The sequence below is a fragment of the Pseudophryne corroboree genome, chromosome 5 (genome assembly GCF_028390025.1).
Source record: "Pseudophryne corroboree isolate aPseCor3 chromosome 5, aPseCor3.hap2, whole genome shotgun sequence".
Classification (NCBI taxonomy): Eukaryota; Metazoa; Chordata; class Amphibia; order Anura; family Myobatrachidae; genus Pseudophryne; species Pseudophryne corroboree.
The window spans coordinates 357,190,763-357,212,545 of record NC_086448.1 but is presented as its reverse complement, the minus strand read 5'-3'; the positions used below and the strand labels follow the sequence as shown (position 1 = coordinate 357,212,545).

The 21,783-nt window shown below is 48.3% G+C and overlaps 1 protein-coding gene across 3 annotated transcripts in view; it reads right to left on the bottom strand.

The window, feature by feature from the left end:
- Positions 1–488: 488 nt before the first annotated feature.
- The window catches only part of HUS1 (HUS1 checkpoint clamp component), a 189,620-nt gene continuing 168,325 nt past the window's right edge, over positions 489–21,783 (bottom strand). For all 3 annotated transcript variants that reach the window (XM_063922640.1, XM_063922639.1, XM_063922641.1), the window contains one exon: positions 489–914. In XM_063922640.1, coding sequence (XP_063778710.1) covers positions 832–914 — 83 coding nt within the window. In that variant the 3' untranslated portion in view covers positions 489–831. The remainder of the gene's footprint in view (positions 915–21,783) is intronic.

Genomic DNA, 21,783 nt, shown 5'->3' with positions numbered 1-21,783 from the left:
CTGCAATCCTGGGAGGAGGGAGGGAGCAGGGAGGAATGGTGTAGGGAACAGTGAAGGAGAGCAGGAGTAGAGAGCTATGATGATGGGTGCTGTGTGCACTTACTATTAGGCGAGCAGCCATAGACAGACAGCGCCGGCGGCATTTCAAATGTAGTCAATTGGAGCTAGGGGCCTACCTAAGGAATAAGAAGGAAATAATTGACAAGGGGGGTGTTGTCAATTGCTACAGGGACAAATTTGGTGACAAGGTGTTGTGATAATGCTACATGAGTATGCTACATGTGTTTTTAAATAGATGTTCTTGAAAAAACCCTGACAATATTTTGTAACAAGGGCTAGTATTTATATAGAAAAATCATATAAACATTCTTCTCTGCAGCTTTTTATTTTCAAAATTGAAATATCTAACTACAAAATGTCAGATCATATAAAACTAATAAAAAATAATTGAAATCAAAATACTATAAAATAAAGACTATACAAACACGTTTTTCAAAAACCATTTTATTTTGATCCATTTCACCTCTGTAATACTGTAGGTTGTATTTTCAAAATATAAATGTTTAAAACGGTTAAAAAAAAAAGAAGAAAGAAATAAGACTGTTTTATAACATCCCATCTCCTCCCCCCTCCCCTCAAAAAAAATATAACAAAAAACTAAGAATTATTATAATTATAGAGCACATTGTAAATATCTGTACATGTATAGGGGGGAAGTGGGGAAACAGACAAAAAATATCTATATATTGTCAGTGCTATCTTTGAAATTATGAAACTGCCTACAAACCGCCATTTTACTAAATTGATTTATATTTTCCGGGCGTTAATCAACTAAGAAATGGCAGGGATGAAATACTGCAATGAGGCATCTTCATGTAGTAAAATAAAGTGGACCATCCTTTTATGTACAATATCTGCAAAAGAAGATAAAAATATTTAGGTACCCAGATGCCAACATACAGTAAACAGTAGAATTCTGCAAATCAGTTTTAGCTTACTGCATATGCTTTGTGACCAAGTGCTAGAACTTGATTTTTTCATTTTTGGATGAAAAGACTCCTTCCAAGTTTGGAGGACACGCCATCTCAAAGTATATCCCCTTATTGCAAATTATAATCCGGGAGGTTCACATATTTATTCTACCAGAGATAATTAAAGTTGGATTATTTTAATGAATAAATAAAACTGTATCAGTGTTTTATTTGATTTAATGTTATCTCTTTAGGACTTTGATAAAGATCTGAATGCAATTGTTTCCGGTTCCGGGTTGATGGCGTGAGGCAGCAGATCTCGGAGCTCCGCCACAACCAGTCTACATTTACCTTCTAAAGGCCGGCCTCCATTTGCCCTGCACTGCACCCCCCCCCCCCCCCCCCCCCGCACCCGCGACCCTTATGGGCCGCTTTGTGACACCCGCAGCCGCGGCTGGCGCACAGCCTCAGCGCCAAGAAAAATACAGCGCGGCGGGGACTATGGCCCCTGAGGTTGGCCCTGACCCGGTTTCCCCAGCCCCAAAGAAGGTTGCTGCAGTAACGGTGCCTCTGTCTAAGCGTGCCGCCGATGCTCCGGTCTCATATGCTGACGTGGTGGACGCCATCCGGTCCACCATGACCCCCCTTCTCACTGCAGCAGTTGCAGAATCGTGTGTCCCGCACTGAAAAACAATTGGGAGCTGCCATGCATAATATGGATGAATTGCAGCAGGCTGTGAAATCGCTGACTTCAGACAATTATCACATATGGAACAAACTCGATGATATCGAAAACATATCGAGGATAAATAATATCAGGCTTGTGGGCCTACCTGAATCAGTAAAAGGACCAGCCCTTGCCCATTTTGTCCATACCACGCTTCCCACCCTTCTAGGAATTGAGCACGACTGTCGAGACCTGGTGATTGAGAGGGTACACCGTGTGGGCCCTGCCCCCACCCCGAATAAGCCCCGTCCGAGGGTCACGTTCTGCTGCCTAAACTTTCTACATAAGACTGCTTTTTGGTCTGCATCAAGAACCTGCAATGGGAGGGTCACAAGCTTTTTATTTTCCAGGACTACTCCGTGGAATTGACGAGGGCCCAGAAAGCATTCTCATCAATTTGCCCCGAACTCGTTGCAGAGGGCCGCAAGTTTGGCTTGCTCTATGCAGCTCGTTTACGTATCTATGATGGCTCCTCCTATAAAGACTTCCTCTCCCCAGCAGATGCCCATGCTTTTCTAAAAGAACTCCCTCGACCCCCGGATACAGACATCAGCGATTCACTAGCTACCTCATCCACCTGAAGGTTTTTCCTAACACAACTATGCGATATTGTTTCTCAATGTTATATTGTCCCATGAGCCTTCGTTATGTCTTGCTATGCTCTGTTATGATACGGTAATCCTCCTCTGCAAGTTCATGCTGCATCTTCATACCTCATGTTTCATGTTATTATTCCTCATCGTTATTAACGTGTTTAGTTATTGTATGTAGCTCCCTAGTCCCTGCTACTGGTGAACCCAGCACATTACGATGCGGGCACTACCCAGACTACTAGGGACGCTGGTTCTCTTATTATTGCGGAGCATTAGGTTAATTATTTCTTCTTCGCTGCTTCTGCATAAGACAGGGCCACCACCATCACCCCCTGCTTATCATGCAGGTTTTATGTTTTATATATGTGCAGGGCAAAACCACTTTCTCATTACTCCCAGTGGATGTGGTTGGGCGGGCGGAACTCCTCCCTCACTCCACTACTGGCTGTTATGTTACTGTGGTTTAAATCTCTTTTTATGCTAATCTGTTTTACGGGAAGTCCTGAGTCCTCCTGGCGTGTAGATTCCTCACTGCCCACACCACTGATGCTTTGGTCTCGCTATTTAGGACTGTCATGTTGTGTTTTTCGTCTGTGTTCCCCCGTCCTTCCCGCCCCCTCTTTCCTTACATCTCTCCCCCATTCCCTGCAGCATTAGCCTATGATCTATTGTATTATTTCGATGTTGAAAGCTGTCATAGCACATTGACCCCCTTCCCCGTGCCATGCCTACTTTGACGCTTGGCTCGTGGAATGTAGGCGGGTTCAACTCACCAGCGAAACGCAGGAAAATCATTATTTATCTCAATAAACAAAACGTTGACATAGCCTTCCTGCAAGAGTCCCATCTAGTCCCCGCTGAAGTAGTAAAATTAAACACCTTAGGCTGGTCTGTTCTAGGTTCTAGTTCTTATAACTCAAAAGCTAGAGGTGTTATCATCCCAATCAAAAAGCATATTCCCTATGAAGAGTTAACAACTCGTTCTGATGCATCGGGTAGGACGGTGCTACTGACCCTCAAGATTTACGGACAACCCCTTACACTTTGTAATGTGTACGCACCATCTACCTATACCAAGAGTTTTCTCCAATCACTCATTGCCTTGCTGACCCCACATCTTTCCTCCTCTATCATAATGTGCGGAGACTTTAATATGGCAACGTCCCTTTTGCTGGATAGATCTTCCACTCCTCCTAAAGGCCTAACCCTCCCAAAACTGTGAATGCCTTTACTCACAGATAGACTCTCCTTGGTGGATGTTTGGAGGGCTCTCCATCCCACTGATACCTGCTTATCCTCAGCTCACCACACCCTATCCCGAATTGATTACATATTCACATCTCACGCCCTCTTTCCTAGCGTAGTGGATGCTTTCATAGCTCCAATATCCCTCTCCGATCACGCCCTCGTGATGGCCTCTATCCAAATCTCGGAACAGCAGGATTCCCCCAGACTGTGGAAATTCCCCTCCTACTTATCCAAGTCTTTGAAATTTCGAAATAGACTTGAAGCTGCCTGGGAAACATATGCCTCAGATAATGCATTATATGCAGACTCTGATCCCATGCTCTTTTGGTTATCTGCCAAATCTGTACTGAGGGGGGAGATAATATCTTACGTGGCCAGTTCTCGCAGAAAACACACTGAGCACTACTTGGAGTTCCAGACAGCCCTGACCTCAGCCTTTCAGCAGTTCAAGTCCACGCCAAATTAACATAATTATCTCTTGGCAAAAACACACTTTGATGAATTCTTGTTAACGCTTGGGGATAAATATATGTTTAATGTTAGTTACCGGTTCCACAAATTTAGAAACAAAACGGGTAAGTTGCTTTCTAACCTCTTGCGTGGCTCTCACCCTCCCCCTGACTACACGACCACTGATGACAGATTCGGGCAGATTGACTGCCACCAATGCCGAGATCTCAGCAGTCATGCGCTCCTTTTACACAGGTCTCTATTCTCCTACGGTTCCCCCCCCCCCCCCCCCCCCCCCCCCGGACTCCCTTGGAGATCCTGCTTCTCCTGATACTTGGGACTCCTTGCCGACACCTAAATTATCTCCGGAGCTTAGCCAATCACTAACATCCCCGATTACACTGGAAGAGATCCGCCAGACTATTGGTAATTTCAAACGCGACAAAGCCCCGGGACCTGATGGTCTCTCTGCCGATTTCTACAAGCTGCTTTTGCCAAAATTTGAGACCCCATTGATGCATGCGTTAAATTCCATGCTTACATCACAAACTCTCCCCCTACATTTCAACTCGGCCATCCTTAAAGTTCTACCGAAACCGGGCAGGGACCTCACCCTCCCGGGATCCTATCGTCCCATCTCCCTACTAAATCTTGATTATAAGTTATTGACCAAGATTCTGGCTGATCGTTTAAAATTGCTCCTTCCCCACATCATTCACCCAGATCAAACGGGCTTTATATGGGGCAGGCATTCGGAGGTCAATGTCAGACGTGTGTTGTCAGCAGTTCAGACATCCTTCGCCTCCTCTGACCCCGCTTATATCCTTTCCCTTGACGCGGAGAAGGCGTTTGATCTGGTTGAATGGCCCCATTTATATAATTCCCTAGCACGTTTTGGCTTCTCGCCGGCTTTTATAGACTGGATTAAACTTCTATATACACATCCCCAAACCCAGGTATCCTGTAATGGGGTTTTGTCTGCTCCCTTCCCAATTGGTAGAGGTACACGGCAGGGATGCCCACTGTCCCCCTTATTGTTTGATATAGCTTTGGAACCTCTGGCGATAGCTTTACGAGCATCTAGGAATTTCCAGGGGATTTGGGTTGGTGACGTGGAGCTCAAAGTGGCATTATTCGCAGACGATATGCTTCTTTTTATTTCTGATCCTGACGTCTCCATCCCGGAGATTCTCCACCTCATATCGTCTTTTGGGAAGATCTCGGGCTATCGTATCAATGTTTCCAAATCTGATTTGCTATCTCTGGGGACCCCTCACACATCCATTGCCCGACCTGCCTCTACCCTGATGCTGACGTTTAAAACTGTTCTAGATAAGATCACTTATTTAGGAATACAAATCCCATCAGACTTATCCACCCTATATGAGGCCAACTTCACACCCATGTTACATAAACTTACCACTACCCTTGACTCTTGGAAACTTTTGCCCCTCTCACTCTTGGGCCGGGTGGCGGTTCTTCAAAGTGTGTTTTTCCCACGTCTATATTATCTAATGCAGATGTTACCCCTCCGCCTTTCCACGAAAGACCTGGCCTACATTCGCAAGATCCTTACCAAATTCCTCTGGAAAGGCAAAAGACCCCTCATAGCCTTCAAAAAACTGACTGCTCCCCGTGCTGCGGGGGGAGACGGCCTGCCTGACTTCCTCTCATACTCCTTGTCTGCCCTTTTTCGTTGGGCTGCCGACTGGCTGACGGATGGTCATGCTTTCACGGACCCCGTTCTAGAAGAGGCCATGTTTTCTCCCTATTCTCCCAGTGCACTCCTTCATTCTACCCCGAAATCTATCCCTCCTCGCATTCTTGACTCCCCACTATTCCATGATATCTACTATGCATGGATTAAAATAAACAAATTGTTTCACAGGAATCACATGTTCACACGGCAAGTTCCTCTCTGGGGTAATCCTGTGTTCCCTCCATCTCTCACAAACTCTACCTTTAAAATCTGGAGGGCAAAGGGGCTGTCATGTTTTGTTTTATTCTCTCACCTCCAAGATAAATAAGACATCCCACAATCACGTTTTTATATGTACTTACAGGTTCGACACTATCTCACTTCCATTCTCCATCCCATGGGTCACTCCTCACTCCCCTCTGGCCCCCCAGATCCAATACAATCAGTGATATCCTTGTGTGAACGTGTTCCTTTCCGCACTAGGATGCTGTACAACCTCCTCACTGACATAACCTCGTCCCCCAGATGGTCCATGTTACTATTACAATGGCAGAAAGATATTCCCTCCCTTACTGACTCTACAGCTCTAAGCACTTTTTATTGCTCCACTATGAAAACTCTGTCTTCTGCTTACTTACAGGAAGTCCATCTCCGAACCTTACAAAGAGCCTATGTCCCTCAAATTCACCATGCCCGATACAACCCCCTGATATCAGGGGGATGCCCTAAATGCGGCTATCACTCAGCAACTTTCTATCACAATTTCTGGGAATGTGGTCACATTAGGAAATTCTGGGGTAAGGTACTCTCCTGTATCAATAATCTGCTCCACACCCGAGTCACACCTGATCCTCTAGCTTGTTTATGTGCCAATTTCTCTCAGTGGGACTTGGGTACTCCATAAAAAAGGCATATACCGTTGCTGACCATACTGGTCACAGTGTCTAAAAAGAACATTCTCACTCACTGGGTCTCCAGGTCTAAACCTTCATTATCAGAAGTACACAGGAAAATGTTACAAATATTATATTTTGACCGCAGATCTGCACTGGTGAACATTGAAACTGATGTTGTTAAATTCTATGCTAGATGGGAAAAATATATCGACTCGCTCCCTCTTTCCATGCAAGCTCACATATCTACGGTTTTTGAGTCGGCTGAATGGTACCTGCTCCGGCAGCTCTCACTACAGTCTCCATCGTCATAGCTGAACATCTACACTAGCAATACCCCCCCCCCCCCCTTCTTACCCCTTATGTGTGAACGCCCCCCTCCCCCCCAGGTTTCGTTTCGTTTAGCTTAATTGATATATCAGGCATATTATCAAACACAATTGTACTAACTGATTTGTCAAAGGCGAATATGGCAGGCCTCACCCTCGGAGTCTTAAAATATGATTGGTTGTATGTGTTTTTTTTTATTTATTTTTTTACCTGAGGCCTGTTATAGTCGCCACTACACTGTATGCAACTTTATTGCTTGTCATTACTGTTTGTGCTACTCATTTCGTTTGCATGTCACCTGCATTTCATGCCTATTGTACCTCTTACACCTGATATCTTATTGCTTTGTTAATCTGTAAAATCTCAATAAAACAGATTTATAAAAGATCTGAATGCATTTAAGGTTACATTTATGTCAAGAAAGGAAGGGTTAATATTAAAATAGGATTTTAATTACCTACCGGTAAATCCTTTTCTCGCAGTCCATAAGGGATATTGGGAAATTAGTACAATGGGGTATAGACGGGGTCCAAAGGAGCCGGTGCACTTTAAATTTCTTCAACTGGGTGTGCTGGCTCCTCCCCTCTATGCCCCCTCCCACAGGCAGTTATAGGTAAAATAGTGCCCGAAGGAGAAAGTACATACTTGAGAAAAGGAACATAACAAGTGGTGAGATTCACACACCAGCACACCAAGAACATAAAACGGCCAGCAAAGGCTGGTAACAAACCAGCAACAGCTGAACAGGTAACCATATAAAGACACAACCTGCAGAAAAGTCAACGCACTGAGGCGGGCACCCAATATCCCTTATGGACTACGAGAAAAGGATTTACCGGTAGGTAATTAAAATCCTATTTTCTCTAGCATCCATAAGGGATATTGGAGAATTAGTATGATGGGGACGTCTCAAAGCTTCCAGTATGGGGGGGAATTGTGCGGAGACGTCTGCAGCACCGCCGTGGGCAGCACAAAAGGAGGTTTTATGTGAAGTACCCCTCGCAAGAAGGTCTGAACTTCTGGCAACACTGCCAATTTCTTCTGGAAGAAAATAAGATTTTACTTACCGGTAAATCTATTTCTCGTAGTCCGTAGTGGATGCTGGGGACTCAGTAAGGACCATGGGGAATAGACGGGCTCCGCAGGAGACAGGGCACTTTAAGAAAGAATTAGGACTACTGGTGTGCACTGGCTCCTCCCTCTATGCCCCTCCTCCAGACCTCAGTTAAGGAAACTGTGCCCGGAAGAGCTGACAGTACAAGGAAAGGATTTTGCGACTTTGGAATATTCAGAATCCAGCCGTGCTGTTGTAACACCTCCCGAGAGTGTGCTACGCTGATCAGCAACTGCTCTCTGGACCTCGCCTTTATGAGGAGATCGTCCAAGTATGGGATAATTGTAACTCCTTGCTTTCGCAAAAGGACCATCATTTCTGCCATTACCTTGGTAAATATTCTCGGTGCCGTGGACAGACCAAACGGCAACATCTGGAATTGGTAATGACAGTCCTGTACCACAAATCTGAGGTACTCCTGATGAGGTGGATAAATGGGGACATGCAGGTAAGCATCCTTTATGTCCAGAGACACCATAAAATCCCCCTCTTCCAGGCTTGCAATGACCGCCCTGAGCGATTCCATCTTGAACTTGAACCTTTTCAGGTAAATGTTCAGGGATTTTAAATTCAATATGGGTCTGACCGGTTTCGGAATCACAAACATTGTGGAATAGTAACCCCTTCCCTGTTGAGGGAGGGGAACCTTTACCACCACCTGCTGGAGATATAATTTGTGAATTGCCGCTAACACTACTTCCCTTTCTATGGGGGAAACTGGCAGGGCCGATTTGAGGTAACGGTAAGGGGGCATCACTTCGAATTCCAGCTTGTATCCCTGAGACAATCTGTATAGCCCAGGGATCCACCCGTGAGCGAACCCACTGGTGGCTGAAATTTCTGAGACGCGCCCCCACCGCTCCTGGCTCCACCTGTGGAGCCCCAGCGTCAGGCGGTGGATTTAGTGGAAGCCGGGGAGTACTTCTGTTCCTGGGAACTAGCTGTATTGTGCAGCTTCTTTCCTCTACCCCTGCCTCTGGCAAGAAAGGACGCACCTCTGACTTTCGTGCTTTCTTAGGTTGTGAGGGAATATATGGCAAAAAATTTGACTTCCCAGCCGTAGCTGTGGAAACTAGGTCCGAGAGACCGTCCCCAAACAATTCCTCACCCTTATAAGGTAAAACCTCCATGTGCTTTTTTGAGTCGGCATCACCTGTCCATTGCCGAGTCCACAGGACCCTTCTGGCAGAAATTGACATTGCATTTATTCTAGAGCCCAGTAGGCAAATGTCTCTCTGGGCATCCCTCATGTATAGGACAGTGTCTTTTATATGCCCCAGGGTCAGCAATATAGTATCCTTGTCCAAGGTACCAAGCTCCTCAGACAGAGTATCTGTCCATGCTGCTACAGCACTACACATCCAGGCCGACGCAATTGCCGGCCTTAGTAGGGTACCTGAATGTGTATAAACGGACTTCAGGATACCTTCCTGCTTTCTATCCGCAGGATCTTTTAGGGCGGCCGTATCCTGTGACGGCAGGGCTACCTTCTTAGATAAGCGTGTCAAGGCTTTGTCTACCCTAGGGGAGGATTCCCAGCGTAACCTGTCCGTTGGCTGTAAAGGATACGCCATAAGTAACCGTTTGGAAATCTGCATTTTCCTATCAGGAGAATCCCAAGCTTTTTCACATAACTCATTTAACTCATGTGAAGGGGGAAAAGTCACTTCTTGCCTTTTCTCCCCAAACATATAAACCCTCTTGGCAGGGACAGGGTTTTCCACTGAGATGTGCTTCATTGCTATAATCATGTAGCGGATGGCTTTAGCCATTTTAGGCTGCAACTTTGCATCATCGCCATCGACACTGGAGTCAGAATCCGTGTCGATATCCGTGTCAACAATTTGGGATAGTGGGCGCTTCTGAGACCCTGACGGCCTCTGCGCTGTAGGATCAGGCATGGGTTGGGACCATGACTATCCCAAGGCATCAGCTTTATCCAACCTTTTATGCAAGGAATTTACATTATCATTTAACACCTTCCACATATCCATCCAATCAGGTGTCGGCGCCGTCGACGGAGACACCACATTCATCTGCACCTGCTCTGCTTCCACATAGCCTTCCTCGTCAAACATGTCGACACAAGCGTACCAACACACCACACACACAGGGGATGCTCTATTTGAGGACAGAAACCCCCACAAGGCCTTTTGGAGAGACAGAGAGAGAGTATGCCAGCACACACCCCAGCGCTATATGACCCAGGAATTACACAGTAACTTAGTGTTTACCCAGTAGCTGCTGTATATACTGATATTGCGCTAAATTTATGTGCCCCCCCTCTCTTTTTACCCTCTTTCTACCGTGAATCTGCAGGGGAAAGCCTGGGGAGCTTCCTCTCAGTGGAGCGGTGGAGAGAAAATGGCGCTGGTGAGTGCTGAGGAAGAAGCCCCGCCCCCTCAGCGGCGGACTTCTGTCCCGCGATTTTGTGTAAAATAATGGCGGGGGCTCATGCATATATACAGTGCCCAACTGTATATATGCCCTTTTATGCCAAGAGGTACTTAATTGATGCCCAGGGCGCCCCCCCCTGCGCCCTGCACCCTACAGTGACCGGAGTGTGTGGGTTTGATGTGGGAACAATGGCGCACAGCTGCAGTGCTGTGCGCTACCTCATATGAAGACTGGAGTCTTCTGCCGCCGCTTTTGACGTCTTCTTGCTTCACACGCCGGCTTCTGGCTCTGCGAGGGGGACGGCGGCGCGGCTCCGGGATCGGACGACCAAGGGTGCGTTCCTGTGTTCGATCCCTCTGGAGCTAATGGTGTCCAGTAGCCTAAGAAGCATGACCTATCCGCAGTTAGTAGGTCTGCTTCTCTCCCCTCAGTCCCACGTAGCAGAGAGCCTGTTGGCAGCAGATCTCTCTGAAAATAAAAAAACCTAACAAAATACTTTCTTATTAGCAAGCTCAGGAGAGCTCACTAAAGTGCACCCAGCTCGGCCGGGCACAGATTCTAACTGAGGTCTGGAGGAGGGGCATAGAGGGAGGAGCCAGTGCACACCAGTAGTCCTAATTCTTTCTTAAAGTGCCCTGTCTCCTGCGGAGCCCGTCTATTCCCCATGGTCCTTACGGAGTCCCCAGCATCCACTAGGACGTTAGAGAAATATGAGAGAGCTGAAATCTGGACATTAATGGAACCCAGACGTAAGCCCTTATCCACACCTGCCTGCAGGAAACTGAATAAACGTCCCAAGTGGAACTCTGCAGGTGGATATGTGCATTCCTCGCACCAAGAAACATATCTTCTCCAGATATGATGATAGTGTTTTGAATTCACAGGTTTCCTGGCCTGAACCATGGAAGCAATAACCTTTTTGGATAGGTCCTTGTGAGCTAGGATGTTCTGCTCAACCTCCATGCTGTCAAACGAAGTCACCGTAAGTCCGGGTAGATGAACGGTCCTTGTTGAAGATCTCTTCTCAGTTGCAGAGGCCAAGGGTCTTCGACGGACATGTCCAGAAGATCCACGTACAATGCCCTCCGAGGCCAATCCAGGGCAATCCGAACTGCCTGGACTCCTGGATTCCTGATCCGCTTAAGCAATTTTAGGAGCAATGGAATTGGTGGGAACAGGTAGACCAGCCGATAAGGCCAAGGTGACGTCAGTGCATCTACTGCCCTCGCCTGAGGGTCCCTGGTTCGTGAGCAATACCAACAAAGCTTCTTGCTGAGTCGAGAAGCCATCATGTCTATTTGTGGGCAGCGTCACCGGTCGATGATCTGCTGAAACAGTGTGGCCCCCACTCTCCCGGGTGGAGATCGTGGCGACTGAGGAAGTCCGCTTCCCAGTTGTCTACACCCGGAATGAAGATTGCGGACATTGCTCTTGCATTTCTTTCTGCCCAGAGGAGTATCTTTGATACTTCTCTCATGCAGGCCCTGCTTTTTGTCCCTCCTTGTCGATTTATGTACGGCACCGCCGTGGCGTTGTCCGACTGAACGTGGATCGCGTGACCCTTGAGTAGAGGAGAGGCCTGAAGTAGAGCATTGCAGATCGCCCGAAGTTCCAGAATGTTGATCGGAAGGAGGGCTTCGTGGGCTGACCACCTGCCCTGGAACTGAGCCCTCTGGGTGACAGCTCCCCATCCCCTCAGACTCGCATCCTTCATGAAGAGGATACAATCCTGAATCCCAAAACTTCGACCTTCCAGTAGGTTGAAGGACTGTAGTCACCACAGTGTCACACCGCCGCCGCGCTTACCCCTCCGGGCGCTCTGGGTCTCCTGGCGGCCGTCCCCGCTGGTGGTCTCCGGGTTCCGGTGTCCCGCTGGCGCTGGTCCCGGCGGTCATCCGGAGTGTGGACGCCGCGGGTGCGCCCGGCGTCCACGGAGGATGAGTGGGCGGGTGACGTCATCGGCGCTCCCCGCCAATCAGACAGAGGCGGGAAGTTCAAATTCAGACGCCGGGCAGAGCTCCGGCGTCTCAGTATCATCTCTTTCTTGTGTAAGAGAACTCCAGTGCTCCAGCGTTCTCAGTGTCTCCTGCTCCTGCCAAACAAGCTCCTGTGCTTCCAGCATTCAGCGTGCTCTTCTGCTACACCAACCTCTGTGCTTCCAGCATCCAGTGCTCCAGCATTCAGCAACGCTCACAATCATCGGTCATCGTGTGCTACAGCAACACTCACAATCATCGGTCACCGTGTGCTACAGCAACGCTCACAATCATCGGTCACCGTGTGCTACAGCAACGCTCACAATCCTTCGTCACCGTGTGCTTCAGCAACACTCACAATCAATAGTCACAGTGTTCTTCAACATCGTTCACAAATCCTCTAAATCACTGTGCTTTCAGCATCGTCCTTAAATCTCTGTCTCGGTGCTTGTCAGCCTCAACCTCAGTGCTCCTCAGCATCGCTCACAGTGATTCTTCAGCATCACTCACAGTATTCACCAGCACCGTTCTCAAGTCCTTCCAGTATCCGTCATGAACCTTGCCTGCCGCTAAATCCTGCATGAAGAAAACCTACATTCGGCCATCTCTACTTCGGCCCAGCTGTGGTTCCTCTTACCCGTCACCGGAAGAACCCCCGAGTTCACAACACTCTCAACCCAGGTCAGTGATAGTATACTCAGGCCACATGGACCCGGGGGATCGGAACACAGAGTCGAGCGCCATCCAAAATTTGGCTTCCCGAGTTCAGAGTCAGGAGGCTACACAGGACCAGGTGATGCAGTATCTCCAGGAATTGTCCGGTCGATTGGATCAAATTCAAGCATCCTTAGCTTCAGTAATTCCGGTTCCAGTTCCCGTAACCGCTCCAGTTGCCGTTTCCAGTAATGTCCAACCTTCGGCCGGTACCAGGTCACGCCTTCAGCTTCCTACTCCTTCCCGCTATAATGGGAATCCAAAGAATTGCCGTGGTTTTTTAAACCAGTGCGAAGTGCACTTCGAGCTTCTCTCACATAATTTCCCTACGAATCGGTCTAAGGTGGCGTATATTATCTCCCTGCTCGAAGGGTCAGCGTTGGATTGGGTGTCTCCATTATGGGAACGATCTGATCCATTGGTTTCCAACTACACCGACTTCATCACGTCCTTTCGAAGAATCTTCGATGAGCCCGGCAGGATGACCACTGCTTCTTCAGACTTGCTCCGTGTCCGTCAGGGCTCCCGCTCCGTGGGTCAGTATGTGGTTCATTTCCAGACCATTGCCTCTGAACTTCGCTGGAATAATGACGCCATGAGGGCTGCTTTCTGGAACGGTCTCTCCGACCGACGGATGAGTTGGTCACTAGGGATCTGCCGGATCCGTTAGAAGAGTTGATCTCCCTCTGCGTCAAGGTCGATCTCCGTATGCAGGAGCGTGGAGTAGAACGTAGTCGATCGGATCGTTCCAGGTTCCGGCTTCCTCCTCCTAGGCAAGCGGCTGTACCAAGTCCGGACGAACCCATGCAAATTAACCGGTCCCGACTGTCTCCGGAGGAACGACAGAGTCGTCGTGAGGGTAAACTCTGTCTTTACTGTGGAGCCGCAGATCATTTCATCAAGTTTTGTAAATCCCGTCCGGGAAACGGGCAGGCCTAGCTTGTTCCGGAGGAGTCAAGTTGGGAGTCACGTCCAAATCTTCTCCGACTTTGGATTGCTTACTTTCCGTGTCTTTGATCTCCAAGGTCAGTTGCCAAATCTTTTAATGCCCTATTGGACTCTGGGGCTGCTGGGAATTTATTTTCCTTTTCCTGTGTCCAAAGTCTGGATTTAAAGTTGCAGTCTATCAAACGTCCTATTTCATTGACTGCTATCAATGGTACCAGAATATCCAATGGCCTCATTACATGTCGCACAGAGCCCGTTAGGCTGCAGGTCGGAGCCCTACATAAAGAACATCTGGAGTTCCTAGTGATTCCGGAGATGCCTCACGATCTGGTCCTCGGGCTGCTTTGGCTCAAAACTCAATCCCCACATCGACTGGAAGTCTTCACAAATTCTGTCATGGAGTTCATTCTGTCACACTAATTTGCTTACTCCCATCTGTCCGCTCCGTGCATCTTCTAGGTCGGACGAAGAGCTCATTCCGGAGGCCTATCAGGAGTTCACTGATGTATTCTCTGAGCAGGCGGCTGACCAGTTACCACCCCATAGACCTTGGGACTGCCCCATTGACCTCATCCCAGGGAAGATGCCGCCTCGGGGTCGCACTTACCCTCTGTCTCTACCTGAGACCCAAGCTATGTCGGACTATATTAAATCCAATCTTCTTAAAGGATTCATTCGCCCCTCTATCTCTCCGGCTGGAGCAGGTTTCTTTTTCGTGAAGAAGGAGGACGGGGGGTTAAGACCATGTATCGATTATCGTGGTCTAAACGATATCACCATCAAAAATAAATACCCCTTGCCGCTAATCACGGAGCTATTTGATAGGGTTCGTGGAGCCCACGTTTTTTCGAAGCTCGACTTGAGAGGAGCCTATAATCTTATACGTATCCGACAGGGGGACGAGTGGAAGACCGCCTTCAATACCAGGGATGGGCATTACGAATATCTGGTAATGCCGTTCGGCCTTAGCAATGCTCCTGCTGTTTTCCAGGGATTCGTGAACGAAATCTTCCGAGACATGTTATAACAAAGTGTAGTGGTGTATTTAGACGACATTCTGATTTTTTCCAAGAATCTTGCAGAACACAGGACACAGGTCAAAGAGGTACTTCTCCGACTACGAAAGAATAGTCTCTACGGCAAGATTTCCAAATGTACTTTTGAGGTATCGTCAATTCCGTTCCTCGGTTATGTCATCTCGGGTACGGAGCTTCGCATGGATCCGGAAAAACTCACTGCCATCCGTGATTGGACTCAGCCTCTCTCTTTGAAAGCAGTACAAAGGTTCTTGGGCTTCGCAAATTACTACAGGAAATTCATTAGGGGTTTTTCCACCATTGTTGCACCCATTACCGCATTGACCAAAAAAGGTTCCAACCCGAGTTTGTGGTCTTCCGAAGCCGTGGATTCTTTCACCCAGTTGAAATCAGCTTTTGTGTCAGCTCCGGTACTCCAACAACCAAATTTCGAAGAACCGTTCTTCCTGGAGGTCGATGCTTCCTCAGTCGGGGTCGGAGGCGTTCTTTCCCAGTACTCTTCGGATAAGAAATTGCATCCATGTGGTTTCCATTCTCGTAAGTTCTCTCCTGCTGAACAGAACTACACTATTGGAGATCAGGAACTTTTGGTAATAAAATCCGCCTTGGAAGAATGGAGATACTTATTAGAAGGTGCCAAACATCTGATTACTATTTACACCCATCACAAGAACTTGTTGTACATTAAAACCGCACAATGCTTGAATCCCCGTCAAGCTAGATGGGCGCTCTTCTTTACTCGATTCTCTTTTGTTATTGAGTACCGGGCCGGGACATTCAATACAAAAGCTGATGCTCTGTCTCGTTCTCTAACTGCCTCAGATGAAGAGAATTCCTTCGAGAGGAGTTTAATTCTCAGTCCAATCTCCATTTCCACTGCTTCCACTTCTTTAGGTCCTCCTCCTGGAAGAACGTCTGTACCAGTTGAATTCCGACCGAGAATTCTGCAGTGGGCCCATATCTCCAAGTTCTCCGGTCATCCGGGGGTCCAAAAAATGTTCGAATTCCTGCGAAGGTCTTACTGGTGGAACACCATGAGGAGGGATATACAAGATTATGTTAGTTCTTGTCCACAATGCATGCAGCACAAAACTCCTCCTCTGCCTCCTGCCGGATTGCTTCGTCCTCTGTCCATTCCTAGGAAACCCTGGACCCATATTTCTATGGACTTCATTACCGAATTGCCCCACTCCAAAGGTTACAATACCATCTGGGTGATTGTCGACCGTTTTTCAAAGATGGCACACTTCATTCCGTTGACAGGTCTCCCAACGGCTCCCAAATTGGCTCTACTATTTATCCGGGAGCACTTTCATTTGCATGGCCTACCTCAGGAGGTGGTCTCAGATCGAGGGATACAGTTCACTGCAAGGTTTTGGAGAGCTCTCTGTTCGGCCTTACAAATTAAACTCAAATTCTCGTCTACCTATCATCCCCAAACAAATGGACAAACTGAACGAGTCAACCAGGATTTGGAGACTTTTCTCCGCGTTTATCTCTCTCCTTTACAGGACGACTGGGTGGAACGGTTACCCTGGCGGAGTTTGCCCATAACCATTTGTTTCATTCCTCCACTGGCGAATCCCCGTTCTTCATCAATTATGGGTTCCATCCACGGGTTCCAGAATTACCAATCCTTCCGTCGGAGGAGGTTCCGGCTGTAACTTCCACTCTACAACACTTCAGTCAAATTTGGAGTAAGGTTCATGCTAACCTCAAGAAAATCTCTGTCCGATACAAATTCTTTGCGGACAAGAAACGGCGGGCCGCTCCTCAATACAAGGTTGGCTATAGGGAATGGCTCTCCACCCGCAACCTCCGTCTAAAGGTACCCGCTATGAAATTTGCTCCGAGGTTCATCGGTCCTTACCCTGTTTTACAAGTCCTGAATCCTGTGGTCTGCAAATTGGGTTTGCCCTCTCTCCTTCGTGTACCAAATTCTTTCCATGTTTCTCTCCTTCGTCCTCTCATCCTAAATCGTTTCCATTCAGAGCCTTCTAGTCCAACCTCAGTAGAGACTGAAACTGGAACAGAATTTGAGATCAAAACTATTCTGGACTCTCGTTACTATCATAAGAATCTACAATATTTGGTAGAATGGAAGGGTTATGGACCTGAAGAAAGAAGTTGGATAAAGGCTTCTGAGGTCACTGCTCCTCGACTAATTCGGATCTTCCATTCTAGACACCCAACTAAACCAGGAAAGTGTCCAGGGGCCACTCCTAGAGAAGGGGGTACTGTCACACCGCTGTGGCCGCCGCGCTTACCCCTCTGGGCGCGCTGGGTCTCCTGGCGGCCGTCCCCGCTGGTGGTCTCCGGGTTCCGGTGTCCCGTTGGCGCTGGTCCCGGCGGTCACCCAGAGTGTGGACGCCGCGGGTGCGCCCGGCGTCCACGGAGGATGAGTGGGCGGGTGATGTCATCGGCGCTCCCCGCCAATCAGAGGCGGGAAGTTCAAATTCAGACACCGGGCAGAGCTCCGGCGCCTGAGTATCATCTCTTTCTTGTGTAAGAGAACTCCAGTGCTCCAGCGTTCTCAGTGTCTCCTGCTCCTGCCAAACAAGCTCCTGTACTTTCCAGCATCCTGTACTTTCCAGCATCCTGTACTTTCCAGCATTCAGCGTGCTCTTCTGCTGCACCAACCTCTGTGCTTCCAGCATCCAGTGCTCCAGCATTCAGCAACGCTCACAATCATCGGTCATCGTGTGCTACAGCAACACTCACAATCATTGGTCACCGTGTGCTACAGCAACGCTCACAATCAATAGTCACAGTGTTCTTCAACATCGTTCACAAATCCTCTAAATCACTGTGCTTTCAGCATAGTCCTTAAATCTCTGTCTCGGTGCTTGTCAGCCTCAACCTCAGTGCTCCTCAGCATCGCTCACAGTATTCACCAGCACCGTTCTCAAGTCCTTGTCTTTCAGGTGGCTTCCAATATCCGTCACGAACCTTGCCTGCCGTTAAATCCTGCATGAAGAAAACCTACATTCGGCCATCTCTACTTCGACCCAGCTGTGGTTCCTCTTCCCGGTCACCGGAAGAACCCCCGAGTTCACAACACACTCAACCCAGGTCAGTGATACACAGGAGGGAAATCCTGGCCTGAGGTGACAGCCGTATCATCCAGTGCATCTGAAGATGTGACCACTTGCTCAGGAGATCCAATTGAAATGTTCTGGCATGGAACATTCCATACTGGTTCGCTTCGTATGAGGCTACCATCTTCCCCAACAATCTTATGCAAAGATGGATGTATATTCGAGTAGGCTGGAGAACCATTCGGACCATCTCCTGAAGTATTCTCGCCTTGTCCTCTGGGAGGAACACCTTCTGGGCCACCGTGTCCAGCAACATTCCCAGGAACAGGAGCCGCTGAGTTGGCTTTAGGTGGGACGTTTGTAAATTGAGGATCCACCCATGGTGTGACAGGAGATGGATAGTGTGGTCTATATGGAGCAATAATAAGTTCCCTGGATCTCACTTTTATCAAGTGATCATCCAGATAAGGGACTATATTGACCTCCTGGACCATCATCTCCGCCATCACCTTCGTGAACACCCTCGGAGCTGTGGACAGGTGAAGGGTAGCGCCTGGAACTGGTAGTGATCGTTCAGCAGGACAAACCTCAGGTAAGCCTGGTGAGGTGGCCAAATCGGGATATGGAGATAGGCATCCTTTATATCCAGGGAGACCATGAACTCCCGTTCTTCCAGGACCGCAATCACTGCTCGCAAGGATTCCATCTTGAACTTGAAAACCTTTAGGTAAGGGTTCAAGAATTTTAGATTCATAATGGGTCTTACCGAACCGTCCGGTTTCAGTACCGCAAACATGTTGGAGTAGTATCCCTTTCCCTGTTTTTGCAGTGTCACTGAAACAATGACTTGGGACTGGACCAATTTTAGGATGGCCTGTTGCAGCATAACACGCGTATCCTCCAAAGCTGGTAAGCTTGATTTGAAAAATCGTTGGGGAGGAGTGCCGTCGAACTCGTTTGCAGCCCTGAGAAATTAGGTCCTTTACCCAGGTATTCTGGCAGGACCTTTCCCAGATTCGGCACTCAGATGGGTAGGCACCGTCATGCTGAGGCCTTACTGGAAGCTGAACTTGTTCTTTCCTGAGAACCTGCGATTGCTGGTTTTCTTGTCTTACCTCTGGGTGCCTCTAGCCGCATTGGAGGCACCTCTGGCCCTAGATCTAAATCCGTTACACCGAAAGGACTGGGTAGACGGCCCCGGGTATGAACGTCTAGCTGGCGGGGCCCCAGAGGGAAGAAACTTGGATTTCCCAGCAGTTACTTTAGAAATCCATGTATCCAATTACCCCCCGAAGAGCAAATCCCCTGAAAAAGGGAGAGACTCTACACTGCGCTTGGACTCTGCTTCCGCTATCCACTGACGCAACCACAAAGTTCTGCACGCCGACACTGCCATAGCAGTGGTCCTAGCATTAATATTGCCTATCTCCTTGAGAGAGTCGCACAGAACGCGTGCAGTGTCCTGAATGTGTTTTAGGAGAGCCACTGTAGTGACCAGGGACATATCCCCTGAGAGGCCCTCCTGAATTTGAGTAGCCCACGTATGAATGGCATGCGTCATCCAGCAACCCGCTATGATCGGTCTTTGTGATATACCCGCTGCTGTGTAGATAGAATTCAGTGTAGTCTCTATTTTTCTATCCCCATGGTCCTTTATGGTAAAGTAGCCCGGAGCTGGCAGTACCGCCTTTTTAGATAGGGAAGAGACTGATACGTCAACAGCCGGGGGTTCTTCCCAGATTTTCCTGCCTTCAGGAGCAAATGAGAAAGTGTGCAAAAACAGTCTTGACACTTGGGGGTATATTTACTAAAATGTGAGTTCTATTTAAGATGGGATGTTGCCCATAGCAACCAATCAGATTCTAGGTATTATCTTCTAGAAGGTGCTAGATAAATGAGAAGCAAAATCTGATTGGTTGCTATGGGCAACATCCCATCTTAAATAGAATTCCCATCTTAGTAAATTTACCCCTTGATATTTTTTATCTGGATTTTTTCAGGCTAACTTAAACAGGTCATCTAACTCTGCAGAATCAGGGAAAGCTTGTGCTATGTTAAGAAAAACAACTGCTGTTCCTCAGCGTCCTCTAGAGGGAGTTTTAAAATGTCCCGAATAGCAAGAATGAGGGGTTCAATACCCCGTGCAGAAGGGGAATCCCCAGTAACAGGATTCAATTCCTCCCTCTCCTCCTGTGTCTCCTCATCAGAGTCTGAGAGTAAAGCAGGTAACCCACACGTTTGTGGTCCTGATCTAGAGAGGGAGGCTCCCGTGCAGCTAGGTCTGCAACGGCCTGCTGCAGTTGTTGAGTTTTTTGAGTATTAGCAGTGAGATGAGAGGACATATCTGACATCATGGATTTTATGGCACCTAGCCAGGAAGGCTCTTGAACGCCGCTGGTCCCGCTCTGAGGAAGCACAGGCCCCTGTAATGGTGCCGGAGCTTCAGTGCTATTTATACTGGCAAAGTCTCCCTATAAGTGTAAAACATCACAGCAAGTGCTAGTTTTCACTCCTGCCGCCAGTGTACCCATGGGGGCTATAGCGGGTCCCCCCCAGGAGGGTCCCATATACTGCCCCTGCATCTTTGCCGCACCAAGAACCGGGGGACCCCCTTAGCGGGGCCCCTGGTTTGTACTCACCACTGTCGTTACCATTCAGGCAAAGTTAGGGGTGTGCGGCGTGCTGCGATTGTGACCACTAAGGCGCAGTGCCCCGCTGTACAACAACCTCTCAGGACGGCGGTCCTGCAGCGGGGAAGCGGCTCTGATGCCTTACAGAGGCCGGTGACCATCCCCCCCTAACTCCCACAGTGCAGGTATGCTGTTGCCCAAACAGCATATCGAAAATAATAAGATTTTAAACCTACCGGTAAATCTTTTTCTCCTAGTCCGTAGAGGATGCTGGGGACTCCGTAAGGACCATGGGGTATAGACGGGCTCCGCAGGAGACATGGGCACTAAATAAAGAACTTTAGGTATGGGTGTGCACTGGCTCCTCCCTCTATGCCCCTCCTCCAGACCTCAGTTAGAGAAACTGTGCCCAGAGGAGATGGACAATATGACGAAAGGATTTTGTAAATCTAAGGGCAAGATTCATACCAGCCCACACCAAACACACCGTATAACCTGGAATATACACAACCAGGTAACAGTATGAACAAAAAACAGTATCAGTCAAAGACCGATCTTAACTGTAACATAACCCTTATGTAAGCAACAACAATATACAAGTCTTGCAGATTTAGTCCGCACTTGGGACGGGCGCCCAGCATCCTCTACGGACTAGGAGAAAAAGATTTACCGGTAGGTTTAAAATCTTATTTTCTCTTACGTCCTAGAGGATGCTGGGGACTCCGTAAGGACCATGGGGTTTATACCAAAGCTCCAAACCGGGCGGGAGAGTGCGGATGACTCTGCAGCACCGATTGAGCAAACGCGAGGTCCTCATCAGCCAGGGTGTCAAACTTGTAGAATTTTGCAAAAGTGTTTGAACCCGACCAAGTAGCTGCTCGGCACAACTGTAATGCCGAGACGCCTCGGGCAGCCGCCCAAGAAGAGACCACCTTCCTAGTGGAATGGGCCTTTACCAAATTTGGTACCGGCAATCCAGCCGAAGAATGAGCCTGCTGAATCGTGTTACAGATCCAGC